Source organism: Garra rufa, chromosome 3 (assembly GCF_049309525.1).
Source record: "Garra rufa chromosome 3, GarRuf1.0, whole genome shotgun sequence".
NCBI classification, from domain to species: Eukaryota; Metazoa; Chordata; class Actinopteri; order Cypriniformes; family Cyprinidae; genus Garra; species Garra rufa.
This window is the reverse complement of record NC_133363.1, coordinates 15,941,526-15,960,358: the sequence shown is the minus strand read 5'-3', so window position 1 is coordinate 15,960,358 and position 18,833 is coordinate 15,941,526. Positions and strand designations below refer to the sequence as shown.

Genomic DNA, 18,833 nt, shown 5'->3' with positions numbered 1-18,833 from the left:
GTTTCCACTGAGTGGTACGGTACAGTACGGTACAGTACGGTACGGGTCGGGTCGGAAAACCATGAATTGGCTAGCGTTTCCACTGCCGACAGTACCCTTACTTGATAGGCGTGGTGTATGCCGGAAAGTAGTGATAACGTCACTTGATAGACGTGGTGTATGACGGAAAGTAGCTTGACGTCATTCTCGCGCAAAGAAGAAAGCTAAGACCGCAAACATCAATGGAGGACATTCGCGAGTTATGTTTCGCGGTGGCATTGTTTTGCAAGGTGTTGTGTGTGTTTTAAAAATGGCGCCTCTTGTGTTGCGTTGTCGTTCTGTAGCACGCGCAAGTGACGATTCTCTGTCAACCAATCAACGCTCTGCAGTGAGTCTAGCTCCACCCTTTAGTACCGTTCCACTGTGCTAGGTACCACAACGGAAGGGTACCCAAAAAGTGGTACGGTACAGTTCGGCATTTTGGTACCATTCACAACTTTTGATAGTGGAAACGCAAATAAATGCGTACCGTTCCGTTCCGTACCGTACCGTACCGCTCAGTGGAAACGAGGCATTTGAGATCAACGCCGCCTAGTGTCAACCATCGGAGTTTCAAAACGTTTCAAAATAGTAATGACGTAACGAACACTCGTGTGCTGAAATCACGTGATATGATACGCGCTCCAAACCACTGATTCAAAAACAAAAGATCCATAAAGGTTTTCTAAGCTGCATGACGCTGTGTTTTAAATGCGGCATCAGTACCAGGACGTAACACGTTGCTTGCCTTCCTGCCTTTTTCAGCTTTGGGTGTTCAGCCTCGGCCTATGGGGATACCCCTTGGACGTCATGACGTCATTACTTCCGGGTTCTTTTACTAGGCTGTGTTTGTTGTCGGGCGGAGGTTGAGATACTGTTTTCTCCTTTTATTTTTTATTTAACCTGTTTATTTACAGTAGTGTCGACATGAATCGTATCTTTGGACGAGGAACACCAAAAGGACCGCCACCAAACCTGACGGACTGTATATCGACTGTATGTATTTTTGTTCTATATAACTTTGGAAAATTTGAAACAAAAGAACTTTGTCCTGAAAGCTGAAATGGCCTCAGTGTTGCTTAAATCTTTATCTGAATTATGTTTCTTCATATTATCAGCCTAAAGATTTCATGTTATTTATCATGAGGGGATGAAATATGTTTTGCTGTGTCATGTAGTAAAACAGACTCTGTCCATGTAAATAAACATCACATTATACGTTTCTTTTGTTTGCTAATGTTAAAGAAGTGACATGATTGGTGTTTCTGAATACACACAAAATTTGTTCTGAAAGTTATGTTTGACAAAAAGCGTGTGTTGAGGTTGTGTGAAATTGAACCAGTCCTGCTGGTTTCTTTAGAGGTTAGTGACTTGTCACTAGGTGTCATGTTTTCCGCATTTACCATTATGGCTTCTCATTTAATAAATTAATTATGTATGTGAATGTATGTTGTATCTTATTAAATCTGGTTCTTTGCCTTGCTGAAATTCAGGTCGACTCACGAGCAGAGTCTACAGATAAGAAGATAGCCAGACTTGATGCCGAACTGATGAAATACAAAGATCAAATGAAGAAAATGAGGGATGGCCCATCAAAGGTAACATTTGTCTCATACTTTACTTGGGTGGAATTATGTGTTCTGTATTAACATTTAAGGAATCACAATAAATTCTGTTTAATTACTTTTACTTATTTTCATCATTCCATGAAAAACAAAAATGATGTTAGGCAGAATGCCTGAACTGAATTTTTTTTTCCATTCAGTGTAAATGGATGGTTATTTATACTGCAATTTTTATACTGCAAGCTTCAATTTGAAAAGAAAAACTAACCTTATAAGTAGTCTATTAAACTTGTGTGCTATGGATCATGTGTTTTGAATCCATATGATCCTTTTGTAACTATATGGGCTATGTGTAAGAGACGAAAACAGATATTTGAGATGGTATATGTTGAAAATATTTTCCTCTGCTATAGCTCTCGAATCACATTTATACTTTACATTCAAATCTGATGTGTCACAGCTGATAGAAAGAAACAATGGTGTTTGGCATTGTTGACATTAAACCTGGTGTGACACTCTTAAATGCTAGGTTAAAATATCTTCAAATGTGAATGAGATGTAGGAATATTTTTTTTGTGTGTGTGTCATTCAGACAAAACTCTTGTATAGGTTCAGAAGACACTCTCAGTTTTCTGTCACTTGATTTTGCCTTTATTTTTGGTTGCTAAATAGAAATAAAGTTTCTTTAATTTTCTTTTTTTTAAGATTTGGTTATCTTTTTCTTTAGTGTAAAAAAAACAATCATGCAACATTCAGCAATATATTTGCCATTTGACAGAGTGCAACGCACAGTGTCACAAAGTGTATTAAGATCTGACAATGCAAACAGGACATTGGAAAAAATATGTGGTCCATTTTTTTTCTGCTTCTATTCTAGAACATGGTGAAACAGAAAGCCATGAGAGTCCTCAAACAGAAGAGAATGTAAGTTACCTTATTTGTAGTTTTTCTAATATCATGTTTATGCATAAAATGTGAACCGTAAATTAAAGCTACAAGCAGTAATGATTGGGCCCTTTTCACTTTTGTGCGTTCTGGGGGTGCTGGTTTGTTTTCAGCATCCCTAGCCATTCAACAAAACTTCCGGTTTCATGGCAAAAATATAAAAATTCACTGTTCTGCCAGGGGAATTCCATTATATTTTGCTAGATTGGAGCTCTTCAGATTTTGGTAGCCCACAAATTAATTTAACTAGCCCAAGTAAAAAAGAAAATTTGTTTTAAATATAGAAAACCAGATAGGACTCCAAATGTCAATAAAAATATTTTCAATACAGAAATATCAACAAATATCAAGGACGGAATTGTATTCCACTATTTACATGGTATCGGCAATTTATGACTTTTTTTTTTGCTGCAAAAGTAAAATGAACACACTATGAGTGGGGTTGGACAATGTACAGTAACATTAAGCCGTAAAATGAAATGATTTACAGTTCAGATACAGGTTTTCACAAAAAATCTTATACAATGCCATTTCAGCCTTTATACCATTAAAAGTGATAAATTAAGTGTATCATTTATTATATTTATTTAAAACATAAATATTACTGTCTTAATTGTTTAGATTTTTATAAGGCACACTAACTTCTTTCACATTTACAACTCAACATGGGTTGGTATTTGCAATAATCTGACCATAAACAGCTGAAAAATGTTTTGGAAATGCGCTGCGGTTTCCCTAGTAAAGGCTGTACACAAAGCAGCAACGTGCTCATTAACACTGTTTTATCAGGTATTATAGGCAAGATGAAATAAAAATGCCAATTACACTATTCTGAGGACAGTCGGTTCCCTTTTGATACATTCATATAAAGACATCCGTGCCGCGTTTTGACTTTAAAACGTGCATATTTATTCAGTGACATCATTGCCTTTTGAAGTTTAATCCAGCCCTAACGCAATTCTTGTTTCCTTTCCCAACTGTAAGACCTCTTAAAATTACAATTAAGACTTATACCATATACCATTTAACTTTTTATGGTCTTAAATTTGATACAACTAAATTGAGGAGTTTTTAAGGACCTTCGGAGCCCTCTACTTTAAGATAGCCCGTCGGACAGGCCGGTGATACATTTTGGTAGCCCGACTGGAAAACACAATAGCCCCGGGACGTCGGGCTAGCGATTTTGCGAGCCCTGTTACTAGCAAGTTTTAGCATGTATCTATCATTAAATTACACTTTCCTAGGTGTTAATAGCATTTTTTGTTATCAATTAGCTTGGTATTACTAAAATTCTTTATTGTTAGCTAAGTGTTACTAGCATGGTTGTGCATGTTTATAGACAACCATGCTTTGTTGCTATCATGTTCAGTACTTTCTGGCATATTTAGGGCCCAAGCACTGAAAGTGCCCTGTTGTTCCCATAAGGATTGTTTTTTTGTTTTTTTTTTTATTTCTAAAAACTCATTGTGTTATATTGCTTATATTCTTTTGTCCTAAAAGTGTATAGGCATCAGAGTAAATTGTTGAGACCCTAAACTTTTTTTTCTTCTGAATCCTTAAATTAGGCCCTTTAAATTATACAATTTATCTACCATTTGACATTTTTTTAATCTATCTTTTCTAACTCTTCCTGGGTTGGTTCAAACTTCATCAAATTTTGCAAACAGAAGCTAGGGTCAGTGCTGGCAAAATAAATTTATTCACACTTGTGCTCCTGAAGATGCATACCAGTTTTAACTTAATGGATCATGTGGTTGTGGAGTTATAGTGGGTTTTCAATTGTAACGCCTCTTATTGGTGGAATTTTAATTCTTGTTTTCTAGCATTGGGTGGCCATTTAATTTACAAATTACATCGCCACAACACTAAGTTAAAAACTTTTACGTTATTGTCACGAGTGTCTAAGGAAGTTGTGCGTTTCATGCAAAACATATGGCCTAGGAGGATTTCTCCTTTTTTTATTTACTGAAATACTTATGGTTCCAGCATTATGATCCAAATGCAAATTGCTGTATTAAATATACAGTGCTGTAATTTCTATATTTCTTCATAAATATGACCCAAAAGAAGTCCTCAAAGTATACACGGAAAATCCAATCAAACAAATGAAAATGTAAGTGTGCTTCACACAAAGCTCTAATACAGGACGTTGATGCATATTTTTGTATCTCCAGGTATGAAGGGCAGAGAGATCAGTTGATGCAGCAGTCATTTAACATGGAACAAGCAAACTACACCATCCAGACGCTAAAAGACACCAAGACCACTGTAAGAATGCAGTCATAACAAAAATACTGAAAAATGTGATTTATTCTAATTGCAGAAATATGCAGCAAGCATACTTGATTTGTGTGTGCATGTTAATGTTTTTAACATAGGTGGACGCAATGAAAATAGGCGCCAAAGAAATGAAAAAAGCATACAAGAATGTTAAAATTGATCAGATTGAGGTAAGATTTCTTTCATCTTTTTACGTAGTGTAAACTACTAATTGTCTAAACTGATTAAAAAAAAATTGTGTGTATTCGAAAATGTTTTGCTGTTCATGCTGCAGGATCTGCAAGACCAGTTGGAGGACATGATGGAAGATGCCAATGAAGTGCAAGAAGCGCTTAGCCGCAGCTATGGGACCCCCGACATTGATGAAGATGACCTGGAAGCAGGTTAGAACGGGTGTTGAGATACTTAGTTTTTTTTCTCTGCTTTTAGCAATTTTATTTTTGATTAATTATTTTTGGTCTATTACTAATAGATGTATTGTTTATGATTACTTTGTTCGCTATTAAAAACAATCATATTGGTTTTACATGCACGATTATTTGTTTGCACCATAAGAGCTGGATGCGCTTGGTGATGAACTCCTTTTGGATGATGACAATTCCTATCTGGACGAGGCTTCTTCTGCTCCAGCTATCCCCGAAGGAGTGCCAGGGGACAGAACAACAAACCGGGTAAACACACCCATTAACAAAAAACAAATAAACCCTAAAACATTTTTATTTATTTATTTACTATATTTTCCTAAAAAATGTAACCTTTTTATTATCTGAAAAGTTACTATGACTTACATTCCAAAAAAACTTGTATTAGGTAATTAACGTCAATCACGAAAAAGCAAACAAATATGCATTCACATACAACAGCGTTTCCCAACTCCAGTCCTCGCATCCCCCCGCTCTGCATATTTTGCATGTCTCTCTTCGTTAACACACCTGATTCAGATAACCAGCTGGTTAGAAGAGAGCTACATGCATGAACTGTGTTCCGATTGACATGATCTCTTCACAGTGTTCATTGCTTCCTGCTCCCTGCTCCCTACTCCCTGAGCAGGGGAAATCTGTTGAAGTTTACTTCAGTTTGAAACGTTCATTCATGGATTTGCCGGTGCCTGTAGCATCTTTACACTCAGACGAAACTTACAAGAGAAGTGTAAAATGTGACATCATATACCTCTGTAAATAAATACAATTTTAATTGCAGGGCAGGGCACTTCACGGTCGAATAGAACAATTGCGAGGACTGACGTTGGGAAACGCTGCCATACAACATATCAGTTCTAGTAGTGTTATCAAAAGTACTGGTACTTCGGTGTCATGTCGATGCTTACATTTTAAAAATATAACAATACCAGCCTTTCTGCAGTACTGTTAGTACCGAGTACCTGAACAATTTGTTATTCGCTAATATTGGCCGCTGCTTTCAAATACTTGCATGCGTATTTGTGTGAGTGCTCTGTAAAAAGCTATGGATGGGACAAAAAAAAATTGAAAATAAATCTGAGAATTAAGCCTACAGTGATAAGTTCAGTAGACTTGCCACATGCCATTTTATTATTAACTTCTTATTTGATCACTGCATCCCACAATACAATGTGCTGGACCTTTTATGTCAATAAACAAATGGCATACAATTGACAAATACACTTAGTCACTTTCATAATTAATAATTTGATTAGAATGACAAAAAGTGTCACTTTAAACATAAAATTGGATAAAAGAGACCACATACTGATTATTAAGATTAGATAAAAAATAAAATAATAAATAAATAATAATAATAATAATTTATATTTATATTATTCTGAATACTGCACTTTTTGTTGCATGTTATTTGCTTTCTCGAGAAATGTGAACAACATCCACTGTTATAGAAAATGATTTTTGCAAACTGATAGGATAATTCTGCTTTTTTGCACACAGGATGGAGTACTGGTGGACGAGTTTGGCCTTCCTCAGATTCCAGCTACATAATGTAACAAAATGACAATGCTACATCCTGAACCCTCAAAGGATTTGGACAAGTATCTACAGATGTAAACAATGGGACAGACCTTCAAGATGTCAAGATTTCATCTTTTTTAATCTCAATCTTGATCTACTTCAGATTATAATCTTTTGCTTCATAAGAAATGTATCCATGATAACTTTCAACATTAATCATTGGGTTGGTTGGTTTGTTTTTGTGTAGATATGATTTATTTTTCTGAATGATATACACCGGTAGGTGGTTCACTTTGTACTGCAATACACTTTATTGAAAGCATAAATAAACATTATTTACATACAATATCACAAGAATCCAGATTTAAACAAACAAAAACAAAAAAATACAAAACAGTACACACATTTTTGTATACCTACAAAATACTGATTTGTAGGTGGATTGTATATCAATTTGGTGATCCAGATATCACCAGCTGAGTCTATAGCTGTGAGGAAAGATCTTCTTGTGCAGGTATTCCACAACTTCTTTTTTATCCTCCAGTTTCTCAAATTCATAGTATGAAATCTAGAGACAGAGTAAAACTAAGGCCATTGTGGAGCATACACTAGTTTGGAATTTGCTTAATTGGCTGTAAGTTTGAAGCCTTGTAATGAATACAAGACTGAGGTTTAAAGGAATAGTTAACCCTAAAACAATTTCAATGTCACCCTTATTACGTAAAATGAAATTTGTTCAAATGAAGTTTGTTCACTTCCAGAACAAAAAATCTACAGATAATGTACTCACACTGTTGTCATCCAAGAAGTTCATGCCTTTCTTTCTTTAGTTGTAAATAAATTGTTTTGAGGAAAACATTTTAGGAATTACCTCCATATAGTGGACTTCTATGGTGCCCATGAGTTTGAATGTCCAAAATGCAGTTTCAATGCAGCTTCAAAGGGCTCTAACGATCAGAGCCAAGGAATAAGGGTCTTATCTAGTGAAACCATTGGTCATTTTCTAAATAAAAAGAAAAATTTACATACCTTTTAACCTCAAATGCTTGTCTTGTCTAGCTCTGCGATGTGCATGAGTACTCCGGCTCAATACAGTTATGGTATGTTGAAAAACTCCCATGTCATTTTCTCCTGTCCTACATCACTGTTTTACCTTTTTTGGTATAGGGCGTTTGACCTTCTGTGCATGTTCACTTTGTAAACACTTGGTCAGTACTTCTGCAGCGATGTAGGATGATTTTAACGTTGGAGGAGAGAATGAGATGGGAGTTTTTCAACAAGCCCCTTTGAGGCTGCATTTGAGCAGCATTTTGGATGTTCAAACTCATGGAGATGATTTACAAAATGTTTTCCTCAAAAAAAACAAAAAAACAATTTCTTTACGACTGAAGAAAGAAAAGCATCTTGGATGACAACGGGATGAGTACATTATCTGTACATTTTTGTTCTGGAAGTTAACTTCTCCTTTAAAGTGCCCCTATTATGGATTTCTGAAAATGACCTTTCATGCAGTGTTTAACACAGCTCTAAGTGAATGAAAACATCCTGCAAAGTTTTAAATCCGAAAGTACTCTGTGTATAAAGTTATTGCCTTTCAAAAGAAGTCGATTTACAGTCATATAAACAAGTCGTTTTTAAAACAAATCTTAAGCGGTTTCACGTTGACGTCAACGTGAAACATTAGTATATTACATGCACCCTTGTTGCGTGTGCAGACCTGGGAAAACTTGAACCCCCCCCCCTACCTCAAACGCTGCAGCGGATTTCTGTGGATAGCATCATGTCGAGAAGACGCTGTGCTCTGCACTGTGAGGGTACAATTGGGATATGTCGAAAAATTATATTCTCATTTTCTCCTTCAAGTTCAAAATCATCCTACATCGCAGCAGAAGTACCGACCCAGTGTTTACAAAGTTAACGAGCAAGGAAGGTCAAACACTCTTTACAAAAAAGGTAAAATGGAGATGTAAGACGATTTTGAAGTTGGAGAAACTGAGATGAGAGTTTTTAAACATACCCTAACTGTCTTGATCCGGAGTGCACAGAGTATGCATGTGCATTGCAGAGCTAGACGAGACGAACATTTGTGGTTAAAAAGTATGAAAATATTATATAGAAATAACTGATCGTTTTGCCAGATAAGACCCTTATTCCTCGACTAGGATCGTTTAGAGCTCTTTGATGCTGCATTTTTAATCTGTTGAGCACCATTGAAGTCCAGTATATGGAGTAAAAAACTTGAATGTTTTCCTCAAAAAACTTAATTTCTTTGCAACTAAAAAAGAAATACATGGGATGACATGGGGGTGAGAAATTCTAAGGAAATTTTTATTTCATGGGAGTAATCCAAATTGTTGCTCTCATGTACTCTGTAGCATGCAAAATACAAATTTAGTTGTGCGAGTCGTGTTCGCGCTGTGCAGCTTGTAGGTCCTCTGGCTAACCGGCTAACAGCAACATCTGTTCGCTCGCAATAGAAATGTGTCGATGAATAGTGAATGTTTGTTGTTGTTATTATTTGGAGTTATGATAAAGAATAGAGCAATACGTTGGTGTACAAACTGCAGTGCTTTATCAATATGTTTCTGCATTGGGCTAATGCATATACCATGGCTGTTTGGGTGTTTAATGTAACGATGATGGGCGTTCTGTTTCCGGCATGCAATGTACGCAGTAGACTGGTTTATGGGACCAATCACCGCAGATTAGCATCACGCAATGGAAGGGTTTGTAAAAATGATTCGCTCAACGATTCATTTGGGAGTCGTTGAGCAAATAAGGTAAAAATATTGCATATTTAAGACAAGAAAGCGTTTTTTGATCTTGCATGCATGCCAACCTGTTGTTGGGGAGTCCTAAAACCAAAATATGAACCTTTCATAAACCATAATAGGGGCATATTAAGTTACACCTTGAATGTTAATTTAACAAAATAATGGGGATCCTAAAAATTCTTTGGTTTCTTCTGCATATTTGAACCCTATTTAACAGTGACTAACAGTATTTTCACACAGAGGGAGGACAACTGATGCTCAGGGAAGGTGATGATGGGCTAATTTGTGTTTATTCTGTCTTCTGGGAAACATAAATACCATGTGTACTTTCTGAAGAAAAAATTGACACTCTTAATGCATTTTGTCTGTTTCCTTGAGCATCCATGAATGTTTTCACCTTTTGTAATAATTGTGTACAAGCCCCTCAGTTTTCTTAAATGTGAAAAGATGGAAAGTTTAAATATGCAAAGATGCGATACAACCAGAAAATGGTACAAATAAATAAAGAAATGAAACTTTTATGAACCCTTCTATTTTGTTAAAATTTGTTTGGTAGATTCTGCAAGATGTATGTAAGGTTGTGACCACAACTCTAATTTTCTTTCTATTGTGGAACCAAAAAAAAAAAAAGATTTGTTTAAAACGACATTGGGATAATTTACACATTTTATTTTGGGGGGAACTATTCCTTTGAATTAACATTTTAGCCTAATCTATGAAACATTCAAATATACTTAGAAATGCATAGAAGAAGAAAAAATTAGAAGCGCATACAGTCTGTTAATAAAAAGGCAAAAGAAATTAAGTTTGTTTTACCTGAACAACTTCATATCCCAGAATCCTCAGGTGACGCTGCTTGATGGCTTCCCTGCCTAGCAGTTTCTCTGCATTTGCTGCAAAGCGCTTAGACCCATCAATACAGACAGCAATTCTGATAATACACAAATTAATGTTAAGATCACAATATGCATGTATTCTCACAGACAACTAATAATCAGTGCCTACTTTGTTTGCAAACAGCGGAACATGCCTTACCTTTTATGGACGTCATCTGTATGAGAAGCAGGCAAGACATACCCTTCTTCATCTAATTTTATCTCAATGTCTGCAAATATACAAACACAGAGATATTAAAATCTGAAGGTTTACATGTGTTAGTGTAAGAAGTTGATAGCTATATAATTTTAGGACCAGAGTGGATGCATTATATGTACCTATCGTATAGCAATATGGTGTAAGTACTCTGGAAGCAAAGTAAGATTGAGCTCCCAGCAACTCCACTAGGGCAGACTTCACAGCATTGTAGAAATGAGGTTCCACCGGAGTCTCCAAAGACTGTCCAGAAGCCAAAAATGACTTTACTCGAAACTTTGGCGAAAGTCGTGGTCCCTTCATTCAAGTGTAGGAAAATGTAAATAAGCATTGCAGTTATGAATAAATAAGCAACATTAGTATATAATTCATATATAACACTTCTTTTACATTTTATTCTTTTTTGGGAGCCAAAAAGGCAGGGTATACTTCATTTTCTCGTGCACAGCTGAGTCCATGCAGCTTTTCAACCGCAGATCAGCGTGGATGAACACACCTAGTTTAGTACCACCTAGTTACCTCAGGGTTCCCACTGTTAACCAAATGTAAAATTCCCTGACTTTCACTGACTAAAAAGCTGAATTTCCATTACCTATAATGAACAGATCCATCCATTTGCAAGCTTTATTTACATTTTAGTACAAAACACACATACATACATACACTATTGAAGTGGTCATTTTGCAGCCAAACATCTTGAAATTTACATTTTCCTGGCATGTTTGCCTTAGTTAACAGAAATAGCCTGGTGACTGGATTTGACTTAAATGATTGCCAGTTGATGAGTGGGAAGGGAATAAAATGGCACTGACTAATGGCACAAACTAAAATTTAAAGCAACAAACAAAAATATTGGACGAACAAATATATAAAATTCCCTGACTTTCAATGTCTGGAATAGACATTTTTAAAAATTCCATGACCCTTGGGAACCCTGTTACCTCTTCTGTATCAACATTCGCCTTGCATGTGTGCACAGTGCTGGGTAGTATCTGATTACATGTAAGCTGGATTATGTAATTGGGTTCCAAAATATAAGTACTTGATGAAATTGTTCACAATTTACTGATTCTCCCTAATTGTTTTTTCTCTTTTATATTTTCTTTCTAAAAATTCTGTCACATCATTTAGCTTTGACCATATTTACAATATAGCATGGCCATGTAAATGTCATTTAAAAAAAATGGGGGAAAAAGGCACCCCTCAAGCAATTATACCATGTATGAAACAAACAATTCAAAGTTTCACAGTTATTTCTGTGAAACACCAGTAACCACTGATTCGGGAAGTCTAAACATATAATATATAAATAATATATAAATCTGGAAGTGTGTAATCTCATTGCTGTTTCATATTTTCATATATCTAATGTTGGTTCATGCAATTAAGGGATTCCCAAACATTTTTTGCCAACCAAACCTCTTTGACAAAATACTTAATTGAAATATCTCTGAGGAAGTTAATATCTCAATAATTTAACAACACATTTGCATGTTTACAGTTTTCTGATGGAATGGTCCCAGTAACATGGAGGTAAACAAATAAAATATTTCTATTTCAAGTGCCAAAATATTTTTTAATTTATACATTTTATTTTACATTTTCATATATATTTTACATTTTCATGATTTAATTAAATATTAACTACTACAGTTTTTACAGTAAGACCAGGGAAACCCTGGTGTAATTTAAAATGTCTGTTTCTACATCAATGTTGAATAGTATGTTTCATTCTAAATTCAAAACACTGGATAAAAAAGTAATCTGAAAAGTAATCAGAATCATCTAAAATGTGGTACCTAGATTACATTACTAAGTACAATTTACATCATGTAAACTGTAATCAGTAACAGACTCTAATTTGTAGGGCTGGGCGGTATACCTTTTCATACCGAATACCGGTGTTTTTTTTTTTTATGATATTCATTTTTCATATACCCCAATACCGGTGAGTGTGTGCGTACAAAGCGCTGGGAACACCTATGTTGACGCAAACAGAAACCGCAGCTTGCACGTGCTTGTCTGAAGCAACACATCTGAGTATTTCAGTATATCTGAGAAAGACCCAGGGTTAGCGATTTGCAAAACTTGTAATGCCGAAATTTCAAGAGGGGGTGTGTCTGCAGAGCCGGCCCTCCCTATAGGCGAACTAAGCGGCTGCTTAGGGCCCCGCCGCCACTAGGGGGCCCCCACTAGTGATCCAAGTCATTACGTTGCAAAGCGCGTGGCTGTCACTAACCAAGTTTCCATCCAGTTTTCGAACTTTTTTGTTAATCGACAAAGAGAATATGCGTAAAATAAACCTGCGAAATTTGCTGTCCAACCGGCCTTTTACCGATAAAATGGTGTGCATAATGACCTCATCCCTAAAAAAAAAAAGAAACCGTGACATAAGATTTGGTGTATCGCAAAAAAAAAAAAAAAAAAAAATTGCCCTTGAGCTGTTTCCATACATAATTTCGCCTATATTGCGTAAATTATATAGGCTAGTAGCCTGTTCTTTATCCATTTGAAACAAAACCTAATACTAAATGTAAGTGTCAAGAGGTATTTTTTTTTTTTACTTTGTTAGACTATTTACTTGATCATCAACAATAATCATAAAAAGGAGCAGTTGTATTTCTATCATTTTTTCTGATTAACTTTTAAATAGGAATGTTAATTTCGATTATTTCTCCTGACAACCGACGGTCATTTTTAACCGTTAACCGACAAGGTTATGTTAAAGTACAATTAAATGAAATTTTAATTAATACGCGGCTGTGACCCATAAAAAATACCTAAATTTGTTTTCCATGGATTAATTTTATACACGCAAAAAGCAGCATAAACAACAGAATGTGAGGATTCACATGGTCACGCACCTGCAGCGATTCTGCAAATGGAGGAAAACATTATAAAAGCTATATAAAAGAAACAAATAGATATGCAAAATATATTTTTCTAAATAAATAATGAATTAACAAAACGAAAAAAAAACGTGAAACAATTAGTAGCCTATATCAACCTATGCAGAATTTAGTTTCTTTTTTCTGATGCGCTTTTGAGAAAGCGGCATCCTTTTTGTTTTCTTTTTTACAAAAGCAGACTGTTTGTTTTTAATGTGAATGTGCATAAATAAAATAAATATTTAGAATAGTTTGGAATAATGTCTTACTACTCTTATATGACCACAAACGAAGGAGTAGGCTATTGTAAGTTTCTTCCACTTTTATAAGGGGGAAAAAAATCAAGTGAGCGTGCTGGCGCCTCCTGCGCGCAGTTAAGCATTAGGCTACTAACTGGATCGACAACGCGGCTTCATTGTCAAAATAAAATACAGTCAAACATATTGAAAAACATGCTGTTTTATTTCCTCTCATTTTAGGACAAATCATTTAAATTTAATGGAACGATACTCATAACACAAGAACAAAAATATAAGAAGCTACTAACAAGCCAAAACGAGTTAATTTAAAATGTTGTACTTATCATTCCAATATCCACATAAAACAAGATTTTCAGAACAAAATGAATACATTTTAACTTGCAACGTAGCCTACTAAAGGAACATTAAATTAAGATATGTATGTTTGAGAGGTAACTTGTCAGTTTAATCAAATGAATATGATTTATGCGTTTTTTGAACTGGAAAACGGTGCTTTAACATTAGCAACACGAACAGGGACGCTGCCTCACATTTATTTGCCTCTCTACAAAAAGTGTTTCCAAACAGATTTTTGTGACATTTGAAGTATGGATTAAGAATTAATGTTCTAAAGTTAAACTAAAAAAGATTGTTTTGACACATAAGAAATTTAATCGACAAGGCATTTCCATCAGCTATGTCGAAAGCGCAAATTCCGAAGCTTTACATGTTTTTTTTTTTTTTTTTTTTTTTTTTGTTTTTTTTTCCCACAAAAAAAATCTTTGGATGGAAACCTGGCTACTGGCAATACTCGATTTTTTTGCATGCTTTTGCAAGGCAGGGCCCCAAAATTATCCTGCTTAGGGCCCCCAGATGAACAGGGCCGGCCCTGTCTGCAGTGATGACTAGAGCAGAGATCGGCGCATTGTGCGCAGACAGATGTAGCTTTCAGTGAGAGAAAAACAATGGCTTTACGTTGGTGTTACGTCGCAATATTTTAAAGATATGTCTTTTCTATATACTGTATTTTTATTAATATTTATGTTTTAAAGCCAATGGATATCACACAAGCAACGTGGAAACTGATCAATACGTTAAAGTGAAAGTAAAAACTGACTTTCAGCATCTGATGTGCATTCTTTCAGACAATGAGAGACGATTATACTTCATATGCTGATATTAATTTAGTCCCTTAATATTTTTCTTGTGCCCCGAACATGGTGGGAAAAAAAATAAAAAAGAAACGTATTTTGTGTAAGGTTTGTTTTTGAAAGTCTTAAATAAAGCTCTTAATTTTCATTGATGACTGCAGTGTTATTAGGGGGTTATGAAAGTCATAATAATGATTTCAGGTGGTCTAAAATGTGGGGACTGAAAGACAAGAATTGCGATGAAACTTCAAAAGGCTATCCATTGAATAAATATGAGCGCTGCACGTTTCAAAATCATTTGTTGCGCTACTTTGTACACTACCATTCTGACAGCGCCTCCTGCTGGAAGAGAAACGCGTAGACTTGTAAATGTGAACTTGTGAAGAATGCACAATAAAGTGTTGTGTATTTTGACTGCAAATCATGAATTCTGATTTCTTCACCTCATTACAATTGAGTGCCACTGTCACTTCTTTGTGAACAGCAGCATTTTGTGAGACCAATCAAACCTGGGTTAATACTAGTCCAGTCAATGTAAGCCAATATACTGCAGTAATTATTCTCTAATTTATTAGGAAATGTGGTTAACACCTAGTCATGCATGAAAAAAAAAATACCGTCATATACCGTGATACCGTATAATTTTGAAAAATACCGTGATATAAATTTTTGGTCATACCGCCCAGCTCTACTAATTTGTAAGAAATCTACCCGGCACTGTGCACCCGAACAGAATAAGAATTATTACCTAGTCAGAATTATTACTTAAAATGTGGTACCTACATTACATTACTAACTACAATTTACATGATGTAAATTGTAATCAGTAACAGACTCCAATTCTTAAGAAAATTGCAAAAAAAAAGAAAAAAAAAAAAATGCAGTTTCACTCACATCATAAAATGGACACTCAAGCTTTACAGTCATGTAAAGTTGGGTCAGCTGTGCAAGAACTCCATGATCTATTCCACTGCCGTTCTCCCCTTCGAAAGAGAGATGGAAATTTTATTATTATTATTATTTAAAAGAATATTGCATAGGAATGTTAACGATTAAGTGTTCAATAATTTTAATAAAAGAATGTTGTCGATTAACCAATTTCAGCATAAACATGTTAATCATGCAAGTAAATGTAAAATCACTGTTTCACATGGAAACTAAATTATCTAAACCATACACTATTAATAGCAATAAATTAATTAATTACATTTAAATGTACTTAATTATTACAATACAGGGGACTGAACATTTATTCATGTTTGAGCATATTTAAACAATGTATAAGTAGGCCAAATGTATATGAAAATGGAGAACTCCAAATATCATTATTCCATATTAATGGTAATGATAATTAATCAATTAACGTTAAAATAAATGATCAACTAATCATGAATATTTTTGAAAACTGAACTGTACTGTATAGAAAATAGTTAATGGTTTCTTACCCTGTAGCTGTTGCATGAAGTAAGGGCTGAAGACTTTTGAGACAAAGTTAAGTGGGTATCTCTGTAGAAGGGTACAGGCATACAGTAGGTCTAGCAGGGCTCTGGGCTGAAATTGTGAAAACCGGGCGTGCAAAACAGACTCCACCTTTCGGAACAATCTCCCAGCGTCAGGTGGCAGATATCCCAAAACTCCCAGTGTAGCTATCTGTTGTGACACCTGCCACGTCGAGTACTCTTCTGCACGATACACAAAACTCTCAGCCACCGTGTTAAAAACAGGTGGAGAAAGAATGCGCCATTGCCTGAAAAACTGCATCACCTTGGTTATGGTTTCTGCGTCAGCAGTGAAGGCAACCTTGGGCACATGGCGCTCAAGAGCTTCCACAAGAAAGTGGTCACTGTGTCCATAGTGCATAAGTGCTGACAACACCACAGTCAGTTCTGGATCTGCAAAGTTTTGCACATGATGGACAGCTTGCTTGCAAAGCGCAATTACAAGTGGTAATGCTTGCTCATGTCTCAATTTGAATAAAGCACCTAGAATTTCACTAATCGCCCCTGGGCCCATTTGTTGCACTAATCGAAGTGACTGAGTATTCATTTCATTTAGAAGCTCCAAATAGCATCCATCTTCACCCAAACCAGTTGCTAGCATAGAGTAAGCAGCAACTAGCTCTGCTGTATTCCACTGAGTTGTATCTTTATTTTGGAGCTGACTCATAGCTTGTTTTATAATGCTGCTGTTAGGGCCTTCCAGTGCAAATAAAGCTCTTGATAACCCACATAGCACTTCAACACTGAGCCGTTCCAAATTCAATCTCTTCTGACTTTCGAACACCAGTCTTAGCACAAGGCGGCTCTGAGGGTCAAGGTAGAGACGTGTACAGCCTAGGAGAGCTTTAACCAATACCTCATCCTCTAATCTGGCTGAGTCATGCTCCAGTGTTTGACAAAGTTTATTAAGGCCCACATCTGATAGCAGTATTTGTGGTTTCCAAAGACCACACTCAAAATCTGCCAATCTGTGAAGTATAGAAGCTGCTGCTGCACCCGAGAGGAGAGGGTAAGATTGCAAGAGACGTAAAACTTGCTGAGATGAAGTACAGGAGGTGAGTCGTTTCATAAAGATGTGGTCCTCATCAGAAGTCAGGTGGTGCAACAAAGACAGACCACTTCCACTGGGGAGGAGCTCCTGGTAAGGGCGAACAGATCCAGCAACAAGGAACATTGGGTCTTGTTTTGTGGTGCATACACCCCTTGAACTGAGGCTGGAACATGTGGGAAAGCAAACAATTGGGGTTCGGAGACAGGGAGAAGACAGATGCCTACCAGCACATGCTTTCAGTGATGGAAGGATTCGGTCACCCAAATGGCGGAAATGCAGCCTCAGTGCCAGCATTCTGGCCATGACAAAAAGTGCTACCATTTCTTTAATCTAGAGTCACAACAAAAGAAAGAACATGCAAGTTAAACATCAGAAATGTTTCTGTTTTAAGGTCAAGTCATGTTTATATCAATGATTCTCAAACTCAAATTGATGCTTCCTTTTCTTCTCACTCTGTCCTTAAAGGGATGGTTTGGAGTAGAATTGACTTCATTGCTATGCACTCCGAAGCCCATGTAAATACCCCATCCGAAGTTTTTTTTGCCTTAGTCAAACATTTATGGAGATTATTAGAGTTTTTCGAATTGCTTGTTACAGGAGTGAATGGTACATGTGGTGTATCTCGTAAATTGCACCACTAAACGTGCAAGTAATCTTACCAAACTTGTACACTAGTGTAAATAGGTTATGTACTCACAAAACGCTGCATCAGAACATTTGTAAGTCCACCATGAGTGTTTTAAAAACACGTTTTACCCAAGAACTACTAGTCTCAGAAACTACAAGTCAACGTCACTTCCCTGGTTTGAAAAAAGCATGTAAAAGTCCTCCTACTACATCTGTGTGCATGTCAACTTGTAGGAGGACTTTTACGTGCTTTTTTCAAACCAGGGAAGTGACGTCGACGTGTCGCCATTTGTAGTTTTTGAGACTAGTAGGGATCGGCTAAAACGTGTTTTTAAAACACTCATGGTGGACTTACAAATGTTCTGATGCAGCGTTTTGTGAGTACATAACCTATTTACACTACTGTACAAGTTTGGTAAGATTACTTGCACGTTTAGTGGTGCAATTTACGAGATACACCACATGTACCATTCACTCCTGTAACAAGCAATTCGAAAAACTCTAATATCTCCATAAATGTTTGACTAAGGTAAAAAAAACTTCGGCTGGGGTATTTACATGGGCTTCGGAGTGCATAGCAATGAAGTCAATTCTACTCCGAACCATCCCTTTAAGCATGTGACTCAAAAACTATGCAAATTACATCACTTGGGTAAGGGGCCACAATGACCACAATATTACATTAGGCAAATCGTAGTCTGTGGAGGAAATGCAATTAGTTTGAGAAAATTTTTAATTAAATTTATTTATTTTGTGGATATGAT

The 18,833-nt window shown here is 36.1% G+C and overlaps 2 protein-coding genes across 2 annotated transcripts; one reads left to right on the top strand and one right to left on the bottom strand.

Moving 5' to 3' along the window:
* The first annotated feature begins 848 nt into the window (after positions 1-848).
* chmp5b (charged multivesicular body protein 5b) lies at positions 849-7,105 on the top strand. The gene is made up of 8 exons (XM_073835767.1): positions 849-1,014; positions 1,512-1,616; positions 2,461-2,507; positions 4,703-4,796; positions 4,907-4,978; positions 5,083-5,191; positions 5,364-5,479; positions 6,728-7,105. The coding sequence occupies exons 1-8, from the start codon at positions 946-948 to the stop codon at positions 6,776-6,778; spliced, it is 663 nt and encodes a 220-aa protein (XP_073691868.1). The 5' UTR covers positions 849-945; the 3' UTR covers positions 6,779-7,105.
* On the bottom strand, positions 7,036-17,958 carry fastkd3 (FAST kinase domains 3). The gene is made up of 6 exons (XM_073835766.1): positions 16,338-17,958; positions 15,787-15,875; positions 10,737-10,911; positions 10,558-10,627; positions 10,339-10,453; positions 7,036-7,316 (listed from the first exon to the last, which is right to left on the bottom strand). Exons 1-6 carry the CDS (start codon positions 17,761-17,763, stop codon positions 7,218-7,220), a joined length of 1,974 nt encoding a protein of 657 aa, XP_073691867.1. The 5' UTR covers positions 17,764-17,958; the 3' UTR covers positions 7,036-7,217.
* Between the last annotated feature and the right edge of the window lie 875 nt (positions 17,959-18,833).

Bases quoted from the DNA above. Each gene is read 5' to 3' on its own strand.
- chmp5b (XM_073835767.1), top strand. From the start codon at position 946: ATGAATCGTATCTTTGGACGAGGAACACCAAAAGGACCGCCACCAAAC. The intron at 1,015-1,511 runs GTATGTATTTTT...GCTGAAATTCAG, and splicing joins TGACGGACTGTATATCGACT to GTCGACTCACGAGCAGAGTC. The intron at 5,480-6,727 runs GTAAACACACCC...TTTTGCACACAG, and splicing joins GGGACAGAACAACAAACCGG to GATGGAGTACTGGTGGACGA.
- fastkd3 (XM_073835766.1), bottom strand. From the start codon at position 17,763: ATGGTAGCACTTTTTGTCATGGCCAGAATGCTGGCACTGAGGCTGCAT. The intron at 10,912-15,786 runs GTGAGTGAAACT...ACTTGAATGAAG, and splicing joins TTGAGTGTCCATTTTATGAT to GGACCACGACTTTCGCCAAA. The intron at 10,628-10,736 runs GTACATATAATG...GTATATTTGCAG, and splicing joins ACCATATTGCTATACGATAG to ACATTGAGATAAAATTAGAT.